At 40.4% G+C, this 12698-nt stretch overlaps 1 protein-coding gene across 1 annotated transcript in view; it reads right to left on the bottom strand.

Moving 5' to 3' along the window:
• Positions 1-12308, bottom strand: part of SYNM (synemin) — a 48836-nt gene extending 36528 nt beyond the window's left edge. The window contains exon 1 of the mRNA XM_072148583.1: positions 11413-12308. Coding sequence (XP_072004684.1) covers positions 11413-12207 — 795 coding nt within the window. The 5' untranslated portion in view covers positions 12208-12308. The remainder of the gene's footprint in view (positions 1-11412) is intronic.
• Between the last annotated feature and the right edge of the window lie 390 nt (positions 12309-12698).

The following is a 12698-nucleotide window of genomic DNA, read 5'->3' as shown; positions in this document are numbered from 1 at the left end:
CTTATGTCACCATGCATTGGTGAGATCTCAACAGGGAATGCGTCCTCAGTTATCTGGGTTCTCTTGTGTTTTTTCGTACACATGCATGCGCAGCCCCTGCTGCCTGAAATACCAGGTAACTAAAGCTACATGCACTGAAGAACACATGGATCCTTATTTACCTGCAGTCTATGATAGTCTCGGTTGTGTATCTTGTTGCACATGTATGCACAGGAAAAAGCATCAGGACTTACATACAATCCAATATCACGGATAACTGAGGACTGATGCATTGTTGAGATCTCAAGGTAACAACCATTTGTCCAACATGCATCCAAGGTTGTGGCCTAAGAGCCACTCTGAGGCCTTTACTGCTGTCCTCACCAAAAAGATTTCATCTCACTTTATTTCCCTGAGACAACAAGATGTCAGTCTTCCACTAAGGCAGTGATGGCGAACCTATGGCACGGGTGCCAGAGGTGGCACTCGGAGCCCTTTCTGTGGGCACCCAGGCTATCACCAGAGAGGACTCCAGGTATCTTCCTGCAGTCCCAGAGAGCCCAGGACTTGCTGTGCACAGCGCTATTTTAAAGTGACAGTTCTACTTGGGACTACTGGAGGAGTGGGAAGGTGTGGACAGATCTGGATTATCATTGTAGCTCCTGCTCTGGCCCTGACAATTCTTCCTGTTTATGGGACCTTGAAGGGAAACTACAATGATAATTTTTCTCCTATTTTCTGCTTTATTGATGTCCTCCGGGTGCTGGTATGAATGAAAGCTGTGAAAGAGCAGGGAATATAAATCACAAATTAAATTTCTATGTTGGCACTTTGTAATAAATAAGTGGGTCTTGACTGTAGTTTGGGCACTCGGTCTCTAAAAGGTTCGCCATCGCTGCACTAAGGGAAAGAAAATTTAGCAAAAGGTATCGGCAGTGTAGCCCTATTTCCAATCCTTGTTCCTGGGCTCCTAAAATATTTTAAATCCATTTGTTACAGGCACAGAAAGTGAGGTAAAATCTGAACAGGAGTGCAAAAAGCACAAAAAAGCTACAGGGTTGTCTATAGTTGTCTTTGCCATCCATGATAAAATTGTATAATTTTTTTCATCATACAAACAATGACATTTAGTTGCTGTAATGTGACAACCCCTTTAATGACACCCAAGTTGCGTACAACTCCTAGTTACAGACAGACCTGAAACACCCCTGCCAATACATAAGCAGGCTGCAAGTTGCTGTCTGAGGGAGTCATGAACCCTCTTGTAAGTTTCTAGCACTGGATCATTATGTGATAACAGCTGTAACCTCTGCCTGAACAGGAAATAGTTAAGTGGGTGTAAGATGTTATCCAATTATATGGCTGTATTGTAAACTGGAGTGTGATAGGAGAGGTGCTACCGCCTGACCAGGGGGAGTATAAAACCTCTGTGCAGTGGGAGCACATGCTCCAGACCTCATGTTCCTTCTCAGGAGTCTGCTCTTTAGAGTCTGCCAGCAGTCCAGACCACATGGTCTGAGTGAAGAGAGAGACAGTGTGTAGCACACCTTTAGTACTGACCCAGACCCCAATCCCCAGGACCAGAGTCAGGAGACTCTAATCCAGAGCTGCAGCTTCCACAGTTTGGACACAGCTCCATCTCAATTGTCCCAGCACTATTCCTGAGGACCAGGAGCGTAAGTTGAGGGGTTGCAGAGGTTGCAGTCGCACCCGGGCCCAAGATGTGGAGGGGCTTTTATGGTGTCACTTTCCCATATGAAAAGACTAGTACTATAAACCATACATTAGATTCGGGGGCCTGGCACCGTCTTTGCACTGGGCCGATCAGCTTCTAGTTACGCCACTGCTGAGGACCACTCTCCACGATCGCCCCAGTACCAGGTCTGGTGTGAGATCGCTTAGGCACGTTGCCTACTACTTGTTCAATAAAGAACCCTGAGTTACTTTTCACAACGTTGCCTCCGTCTGATCCCTGGATATGGCTCTCTACCACCACGGGCTCCCCATCCATTACCCAGGGACCTATCTTATAGACACTCAGGGGTTGCCCCAGGGAGAACCAGTACATTAGCCTCTCCATCCATATTTCTTGCACACACCACCTGCTGGAGACCTGCCAAGCTGTAGGTCAGCCCTCCGGTCCCCATACCAAGCACCGCGACATCAGCACGCCCAAGACCGCACTGGCCAGCCACTCTGATATCCTGGGCCCCGGCTGCCTCCAGGACCCAAGAAAAGGCTAGGCCCCAGTGGGGGATGTTGCAGACCTTTCTTCCCACTGTAACCCCTGGTGTACTGTACTTATTGTACTTTAGCTCCAGGTGTGGGCCCACTGTGGAATACTCTGGTGGGTCAGTCCAACACTGGTTACATACAGAAAATATTTATACAAAATAAACTTAAAAACAAACCTACAGAGCCTGTCTTGTATGTAACCCAGCCGGTACCTTAATAATATCTAGAAATAGATTTGGGCCCTGTTCACATCATATTTATAACATCATCTCTCCATTATGGCCTAAGTCTCATAATTCTTTTATGTCATAAATTAATTGCATGATCTATTTTTCAGTTCAGTTTGTAAAGTGTTAAACATTTTGCCATTAAGCTAAATATTTATCAACTCAAAAAAATATGTTTGTTACTGGCACAGATGAAGGGACAGCTGGAACTGTATGATAAGAACCTTGGTAGATGATGTCCTTCAGAACATTGCTCATTTACAACCCAATGATGTTAGTATAAGGAAACTGTTCCCTTAGAAGAGATTTATGAGATTTTCCAAAAGTAAAACTGGACATAGAAAACCATTCTCGACCCAACTTAAAGCAAAGATGGTTAATGTTTTTGGAAATGTCAAGCCAGGAAGTGCACAAAACCTATTTTCGGAGAAGAAGCTCGGGGTTGAGGGTTTGCAATTTCAAGATAGATGTGTCCTAGTGGTGGTACCAACATATATCATATCTGGTGGTTATGCCATAAATACAGGAATACACCTTTAATACCACAAAGTCTATATCCATTCATGATACCATGAATAAAAAGTGAAGTTTTTGCTTTGGTTTCTTCTTTGTGATAGTGACTTACTGTAAACAACCATCAAGGAAAGATGAAGGCTATTGGAAAAGTCTGTTTTGTACATTTTCCATAATCCAGTGTAAAAAAATAAGGAAAGAAATCTAAAATTCTATGTCACAGGAAATTACAACACCAATTACTTATCCAGATGATGTAATCCCCAGTGGAAATTATGTCAGGTTACTACTTCAGTTGCTTGTAAGTAATTACAATCTCTTAACCATTAGGAGCCAGAAAGTCTGAGTTTATGAGGCTTCAAAATAAGAAATACAGGCAGTTCCTGGGCTACGTACAAGATTGAATTTGTATGTAAGTCGAAACTGTATATTTTATCATTGTAACTTCAGACAAATTTTTTTTGGTCTTTGTAACAACTGGATTTTATTTTATTTATTGTCATAAGAACCAGGATTAACAATAACGCTTAGTTGCAGACACATTTAATAACTGTTATAGCTGTTTATTGTAGTCTTAGGCTAAAATACAGTAAATTACCAAAATCCAGAGGTCCGTTTGTAACTAGGGGTTGTCTGTAAGTCAGGTGTTCTTAAGTAGGGGACCGCCTGTACTAGAAATAAGAGATTCAACAACGATGCTTAAAAAGCAATTCCGCATTAAATAAAACCTCCCATGAAAGGAAGAACCAGACAATTCTCTAGTATGGCATTTGCTGCAGAGATTTCTTAGGTTAAGTTCATACTGTTTTCAGGCATTCGGCAAGATATTCTGATTTTTTATTGTGGCATCTGCAGCTGTATACACATCTGCTGTTACTAACAACACACATACAAGGGTATGGTGACACAGATATCCAGGTCCAATATTTAACATTATCTGCAGCTTTATAATGATCAAAATTGATGGTAGACTTCCTTTTGCGGAAACTTAAAGAGTAACGATAATTTTTTTCCCACAAATCAATAGCTCTTGGGATGTAAAACAACTTTGCCTATTATCTTAGTTACCTATATCCAGCAGTTTCTTTGCAATAGCCCTCAGATTATCCCAGTGCTGCGATGGCTGCTTCCTCTGGCTTTGCTGACAAGCCCTGGAGTCCGTAGTATAAACAAACTCTATTTAATTCTGGAAGGGGAAGGGGAGGAGGTCATGTGATAGAGCTCTAGCTGTGTATGTAGCAGAGCTGAATGTGTTCAAGACTGTGGATACAGATGTCTCCTGCACAGAATAGTCCCTCCATCCCTGTCTGTGATTCTACAGAACTTTCTCTGTCTCTCTGCATCTCATCCTGCTCCCCTCCCCCACCTTGTCATAGGCAGTATCAGCTTTGTGCAGATAAGCTTTTAGTACTCACACAACACAGGCAAAGACAATCATTTCTACCACTTGTTACATGTTCCCTGCTCCTCCATGTGATGGAAGCTGCCTGCTGGCCTCCATATACATCCTGTATGTGCACTGTGCAATGGATGTTCAGTGGATTTACTTGTGGGAAACTAAATGGATTTACTGCTAAATTACTTTGCGTTGAGGGAAAACACAAGGCATCATGGGATCTGTGGGCAAGTTAACTGGCCTCAGCTTGAGGGCATGGACTGACAGGCATTAGTCTCCACCCACTTCACCTCTGGTAAGAAAGATTTTTGTCAAACACTTTCATAACAGAAAATGCCATAACTTTGGTAAGAAAAGGTGGAGGGAACAAAGTGGGCATCATTCTGTTTGTTTTCAAAGGGGGAATCACATATAATAATTTGGTCAAAACATTTAAACTTTACAGTTATACTTTAAACATTTAATAATGAGTCAAAGGTTCTCTGGCATGCTATATACTGGCCAGACACACATATATACATATATACATTGCTGTGAGTATTCTTTGGAGAAATATTTAAAAAATTATTTTCCCAAATGCTTTGTTGTTAGAATATTTTTGTGTGAATAGAATGATAATATTTCTACCATATATACCCGATTATAAGCCTAGTTTTTCAGCACAAAAAAATGTGCTGAAAACCCAAACTTGGCTTGCACTATTTTTTCTGCTCTTTCATAAAGGAATGGTGAACTGAACCTGCCACATGGAGGTGTGAACTGAGACTAATACGAATATTTTTTTTTTGTCCATATCTTTGAGTATTTGGTCTTTTTATACAGTATGATTTTGCTTTGTTCTACTGAAGGGGGGGACCTTTAGGTTAAGCTCATAATGGTAGCAAATGTTTAACCTTCATGTCAGCAGTCATGTTAATTGTATTGTATATACTTAACACGGCAGCTTTCATCAGTCACTGGCTATTAAGTGTTAGGGGTGTATAAATATAGCAAAGGAATTGTATGGTTACTGTAACAGCCCTACAGGGGTCATCTCTTCTGTCATTCATCGCCTGTTTAGTGATGTGGCAAAAATACTTGACGAATCTGTCATTAGGTAACAAAAAGTAGCTTATGTAAGTGTCCGAAAATGCCCGATCTATCAAAATATAATAACTTTTTTTTTTGCTGCGTTTAACCCCGTAAGTCAAAAAATGGCACTTTTTTGCAATTTTGAAAAATGTTAAAAATTCACTAAAAAGTGATAAAAAGGTTGTACAGTCCTAAAAATGATAGCAAGATTATCAAAAGGCGCAAAAAATTACACCACCCACAGCTCTGTACAATAAAGTATGAAAAAGTTATTAGCAGCAGAAGATGGCAAAATCAAAAAAAAAATTTGGTACAGGAGGTTTTGTTGTTTGTAAATGTAGGAAAACATTATAAAACCTATACAAATTTGGTATCCCCGTGATCGCACAACCCAAAGAATAAATTAGACATGTCATTTGGGATGCATAGTGAAAGTCGTAAAATCCGTGCCCACAGGAAAACTGCACAAATGCGGTTTTTAACCATTTTCACTGCATTTGGAATTTTTTCCCGCCCAGTACACGACATGGAATATTAAATACCATCACTATGAAGTGTAATTTGGTATGCCGAAAAACAAACCATCACAGATCTCTGTAAAAATAAAAAAGTTATAGATTTTTGAAGGTGGGGAGTGAAAAATGGAAATGAAAAAAACAAAAAAGGACCAGGTTGTTAAGGGGTTAAAGAGATAATAATGAGATGTGTCTGAAAAGTCTGATCTCTTAGTAATAAGGGAACCTGCTAGGATTTCATGTCAATTATGTTACGGGTAGTCAGATTCACATGACATGTTGGCCCACATTTATTAAAGTGTTTGCGCCAGTTTTCTGTCTGACTTTGCAATGAAAAGAATGTGCAAACTGCGTGTAAAATTTATAAAGTGCACCAAGTCCAACTAAGCACTAAGGCTGAGTTCACACCACATTTCTTAGAGCTTAGTCAGACCATGTGCCACAATTCTGCAGCATGAACAAAAAAATGGTGCCCACTTCCCGAGCAAAGCAGGGGGCGCCAGATTCATGAAGACCATGCACCACAATTCATGAATCAGGTGCTCCCTGCACAAGCAAACTGCATATGGTACAGTTTGCACAGTTTTTGATAAATGTGGGCCGTTGTATCTTAATATAATATTATTAGTGGTAGTTGTCCCTTTAAATTCTAGGGAAACATGCCAGCTGAAGTCTTCTAACACATTTATATAAATGGAAAGTTCATGTATTCTGTGCGTTTCCGAACTATGGTGCTGACCATGAGTTCAATGTTTTCAAGTGAGGTCCATATGCCTGTGAGAAATCTCAGATCCCAAGTGCAATGACTTGAATGGAACTTTGTGTAATATGTAACATACAAAAACTCCTACAGAAACTTAGAGACACTTGTATCAAACGTTTGGCTTGCCTTTTTCTTTCATTTTTGAGACTTTTCATGGTGCTTGTGCATATTTGCGACTTTTTTTTGTGTCTAAAATAGTCTGCCATTGTCTAGTTTTCTGCAGTGTTCCCTGAGTTATCACCTGAATTCAGATATAAAAGTTGCTAATTTTTTTTAAAAAGTGGCAAAAAAGTTGCACATTTTGGTGCAATTCTATGACGCCCCTTACCAAGCTTGGAAAATAGCTTGGAACTGATTGGGACTTTTTGCAACTTTTGTTTTCAAAAGCTGCATGTTCACTGTAGAACAAAAGCCACATGTATCAATAAGGAAAAACCGCTAAGATACATCTGACCAGCAGAAAAGCCAAGAAAAGTCACCAAAAAACAGATGGATAAAGCCGGACTTATGATACATGTGTCCCTTGAAGCAGTATTTACCGCTGTATGAATTACATATAGTGCATATATAGTTTCTACGGTTGAAAAAAGACACTTGTCCATCAAGTTCAACCAAGGAAGGGAAGGGATTGGATGAGGAAGGGATTTAGGGGAAACAATTCTATATAACATAACCATCAATGTTATTTAGGTGTAAAAAGGCATCTAGACCTAGGCCAGCGCCACTTTCCAGAAACCATAACTTTTGACAAATCTGTTGTAGCAGGAGTTATTAAAAAAGAGGTTTAGTAGAGTCATCTTCCTCAAAATGCACTTCAAAAACAGTAGTAGAAGGCCAAGGCAGAGGCTTAGGCCGCGGTCAGGGCCGCACCTGCCATGAGGCGAGTTGAGCATCTCACCTCAGGCGGCGCGCCTCCTGCTCAACAAGGGGGCGGCACCGTGCTCCACACGCCGGATGGGACCGCGTTGCAGCCCTCAGTCCGGCACCTTTCTCTCCGATGCTGCTGGCACCTTGCGCCCGCCCGCCCATCGCCGCCACCTTACGCCCACCCCCGCAGGCACTGATGTTCCGCCCCCCTGCCGGCCTGCATCAAACTCCCGCATGCCGGCCGGCCAGCGCCACTTTCCAGCCGGGGACACCGTTCTCCCAGCCGACAATGTGCTCCCGCCTCCCACTACCCGCATACCTCCGCTCATGTGTGTATATATGTGTGTATCTGTGTGTATATCTATGTATATATGTATGTATATATGTGTTTATCTGTGTATATATGTATATATGTGTGTATATATGTATATATGTGTGTATATATGTGTATTTGTGTATATATGTGTGTATATATGTGTATATGTATGTAGTTGTGTATCTGTGTATATATGTGTATCTGTGTATATATGTGTGTATGTATGTGTGTATATGTATGTATATGCATGTATGTGTGTATATATGTATGTATATGTATGTATATATGTGTATCTGTGTATATGTGTGTATATATGTGTATCTATATATATGTGTATATATGTGTCTATCTGTGTATAAATGTATATATCTGTGTATATATATATATCTGTGTGTGTATATATGTGTGTGTGTATATATGCTGTATCTACTGTTTTTATATGTGTATATATGCAGCATTTGTGATATTTATCAGGGCTTCTATTTTGTACTACGTGGCGGTACCCTGTATGCATTTTATACTACTTGGTGGTACTCTGTGTCTATTTTATACTACATGGTGGTATGCTGTATGCATTTTATACTAAATGGCGGTATGCTGTATCCATTTTATACTACATGGTGGTATGCTGTATCCATTTTATACTACATGGCGGTATGCTGTATGCATTTTATACTACATGGCGATATGCTGTATGCATTTTATACTACATGGTGGCACGCCGTATGCATTTTATACTACATGGTGGCACGCTGTATGCATTTTATACTACATGGTGGTACGCTGTATGCATTTTATACTATGCGACACGCTGTATGCATTTTGCATTGCTTTATTTTTACACCAAACCAATATGATGGATCTGGTCCTGACACTCCCTGATATATTACATATATGTGTGGGGGGGGGGGGGGGGGCGCCTCTCAATGGCTCGCCTCAGGCAGCAGACAGGCTAGGTACACCCCTGGCCGCGGTCACACATACCGCTAGGTGTTCGTTCATAACGCGATGCTAGCGCACAGGGGGCGGTCCTCGGCCCGAACGCACATACATTTCCAGAGCAATGCATGCGATTAATAAGCTGATTGCATGCGTTTCTTTGGAAACCCATGTACGTTCGGGCCGAGGACCGCCCCCTGTGCGCTAGTGTCGCGTTATGAACGGACGCCTAGTGGTACGTGTGACCGCGGCCTTAGGGTGCGTTCACACATTCCATTGCCAATGCGTTTTGAAATAATAACTAGAACCACATATGCGCATTGCATTGTTTTTTTGGTTGTGCTAGTTACCGATCGCATGTGTTTCGTCTGAAACCCAGATGTGATTAGATCTCTAATCCAAGTAAAAATTTATGTTTTTCTATGGAACAATATAAAGTTGTATTCCGGTAAATCTAGGATATCCCTTATCCACTTGATAGGGAAAAGTTGTATTAGAGAAACTGAGCAGTATGTTAAAGTGTAGAATGATTCTGTAATCTCTTTACATCCCAGTCATTTTACATATGAATTGTGCCATGGATTAAACGTTATTGGCCTTCACTAAACATAGTCCATCCATGTTATTTCTCAGTAAATCTTTTTACAATCGACAAAGACGGTAGATTTAGAACAAGAGAAGCTATTTCTGTCTGCCCACTACATCTACAGTTACACAGACCCAGCCTGACTGTCTGTGTCTATGGCAGGTGCATGAGCGGCAGGCAGATTTTTAATAATGTCACTACAGATTGGAGGGGATTAAAGTTTTTGGAAATCTTTTTATAGGTCAGACAATTATATACTATGTCTGGAAATACAATATAGTATATATGAGGGTGGCAGTGTATGTAAAAGTTAGGGATATATAGCTATTTATACACAAAAAGAAAAATGGGTTCACCATGGCCATTGGAGATTAGGGTTTGTGTCTTAAAAGGGTTATATAAAATAATTTGTGCTGGGACGGACTTTACTTATTTGGTTGCAGCAATGACATCTATGTTACTATTTGCAGGGAATGTTATAGCTGTAGCCAATAAGCATTGTCTGATAGGAACCATAAGAGCAATGGGGTTGTTTTTTATGTTTTCATAAAGCCATTTTAACTCCTTAAATGGGTTGTCCACTTTTAGCAAATAATTGATATGGTTTAAGTTAAGAAATACAATTTTCCAATCTACTTTCTGTATAATTTCCTTATGGTTTTTTAGATCTCTGCTTGCTGTCCTTTTATGTTTACTTCTGCTGGATAGAAATCTGTCCATGGTCATGTGATGTCACACAGGTGCACGAGCCGTTATGATCACAGAAAGTAATCAGAGCCGTGTGATACTAACGGCCCGTGCACCTGAGTGTCCATCATAAGATCATGGACAGATTTCAATCCAGCGGTAGTAAACATTGAAGGACAGCAAGCTTAAAAAAAGATCTAAAAAACCATAAGGAATTGAGACAGAAGGACATGTAGGAAATTTTGTATAACTTTTCATTACACAAACCATATAAATTTGTTGGAAGTGAACAATCCCTTTAAATTGTATTATTCTGCAATGATATTTACAATTATATTGATTTAACTATGATTATTAAAGGAGGTCTATTAAAGCATACACCTCCTGCAACAACTATCCAGTCCTTTGTGCATCCAGCACCAATCCCTGGTCCCCATTGTAAGTGGAAGCACCAGAAAATGGACAAAAAATACTGTGGCAGCAAATTAGTGTAGAAGTACAGTATTTTCTTTTAATGTTGTTCCAATTGCTTCCCCTTAAGTGCTAAAGCAGAAAATCCCTTTAAGAAAACCTTTCCACCAAGCATACCCAAGTACTGGAATAGCAAGTGGTGAAGATACTCTACTTCATATTCACTATCTAGATTGGTCTGAGATAAGGGCCACACCACTGTATAGGGTATTTATAGAATAAGGAGGTGCTGAAATTATGGTTTTTAAACTACACTTGATAATGATTAATTTTAAAGGGCAGGAAAAAAAACGGGTGGGTGTAAGGTGCATCCTAAAAAGATACTGGCCCACATTTACTAAAAGCAGGGCAAACTGCACTGCTTTGATAGAGTGCTCATTTTTGTGCACCTTTAACATGGGCCGTGAAACTCACTTTTTGCACTGGAATGCCCATTTCAGCCGGGGAAATTGTGGCGCATAAAGTCTAGTGCGTCTAGTCTAGTCACGTCCATACATTTATATACGCACATGTATATACTCACTGTGGGGTGTCAGAGGCCATAGGTCTGACTTCATGTAGCCCAGTAACTGCTGACCACATGGAGGAAGTAGATGGCAGGGATTAGAGATGGCTTATTTCAATTCCTGCCATTCTGCTTCCCCCTCCCTCAGTATTTCCTATCTGTCTGCTCAGTTGTGTACTGTGGAAGATGTGCACTGTTCACTATGCAGCATAATATGTATAAAATGATTCACCTCCTTCACTTTTTAGTGTGTCAGGTTGGGTCCCGGGCCCCCTGATATTACAAGTCCCATAGCAGCTGCTATGACTGCTACCCTTGTAGTTATGCTATGGACCTACCTACCTGGTACTCCTCCTCCTCCATTCTGTACTTCTCTTTCATCCGTAACAACTCTTTCTCCAATATCCTCTGAATTCCCATAAGTTCTTCATGCTCTCTGCGCAATTCCTCTATCTGTATCTTCTGTATTCTGACCTCCTCTTCCACCCCAAGACGGTCTTCTACATCCAACCTCAGTGTATTCTCTAATTCCTCAATCTTCTTCTGATAGACAAGGAAAGTGTCCTTCCAAGATTCTGAAATCTCCAGTGCCATTCTCTGGACATCCGTCATGCTTAGCCTGGGTCGCACAACCTCCTGCATTGTAATTTGTAAAGGCATCTGGAGAGCCTGATCTCTTAGGGCAAACATTTCCTCCTTTTGAGACGTTTGAAGCATTTGCCATTCTCCTTGTAGTCGTAGATACAGTTCTTCCAATGCTGCCTGGTTCCTTTTTGCTTGCTGCAGATCTTGCTTGTAAAGTACTAGCTGTTGGTCAATTTTAAGTCTCATGGACTTCACTTGCTCCCATAATTCTTGCAAGTCCTGAAGTTCTTGCCAGAGGTTGTCTTTCTGTAGTTCTGCTTCACATTTTTCTACACTGAGTTCTTCCACCTTCCTCCTCAGCTGACATATTTCATTGAAGTAATCCTGTGCCCATTCTGCTCCTCTTTCCTGGCGAAGTCTGTGGATTTCTTCCACCAGTACCTGGTTCTCAGCTTCCAGCTGTCTCACTCTTGAGAGGTACTGGTCCAGGCGTTTATTTAATTCATTTAATTGGGTTTTTTCATCCCCAAACCCTCTCCTTACATACAGCATGTTTAAAGCTAATTTTGATCTCTATGTATTGTATATTTTCCTATGGTAATGGTGTCCTTTCCTCAAGCTGCCCAAAGAGATCTAAGCCTTTGGCTGAAGCGACACAGCCTTCACAGCTACAGGGAGTGACAATTTAAGAAGGAGGAGTTCATAGATGATCTGAAAACTTTTTAAAGTACTTCAAAGACGATGTTAGTTTTGGATAGAGAGAGGCAAGATAGTGCCATCTGCTGGGGCAATGTTGTAAAATAAAAGTGTTTTAGGATAATACTCTATAACGTGTAATAGGTAACTATATTTGTATATAATATATATATATATATATATATATATATATATAAAACAAAATAATACATTACAGAGTAATTATGTGGTCAGATTAAACAAATGAATATAGTAGAAATAGAATAGAATATAAATATAGTAGCGATCAATCATTTTTCTTTATTATATACCCCTCAAGTACTGCAATATTACTTTTTTAATTCTTG

This window comes from Engystomops pustulosus, chromosome 4 (assembly GCF_040894005.1).
Source record: "Engystomops pustulosus chromosome 4, aEngPut4.maternal, whole genome shotgun sequence".
Lineage (NCBI taxonomy): Eukaryota > Metazoa > Chordata > Amphibia > Anura > Leptodactylidae > Engystomops > Engystomops pustulosus.
This window is presented reverse-complemented; position numbering and strand designations above follow the sequence as displayed.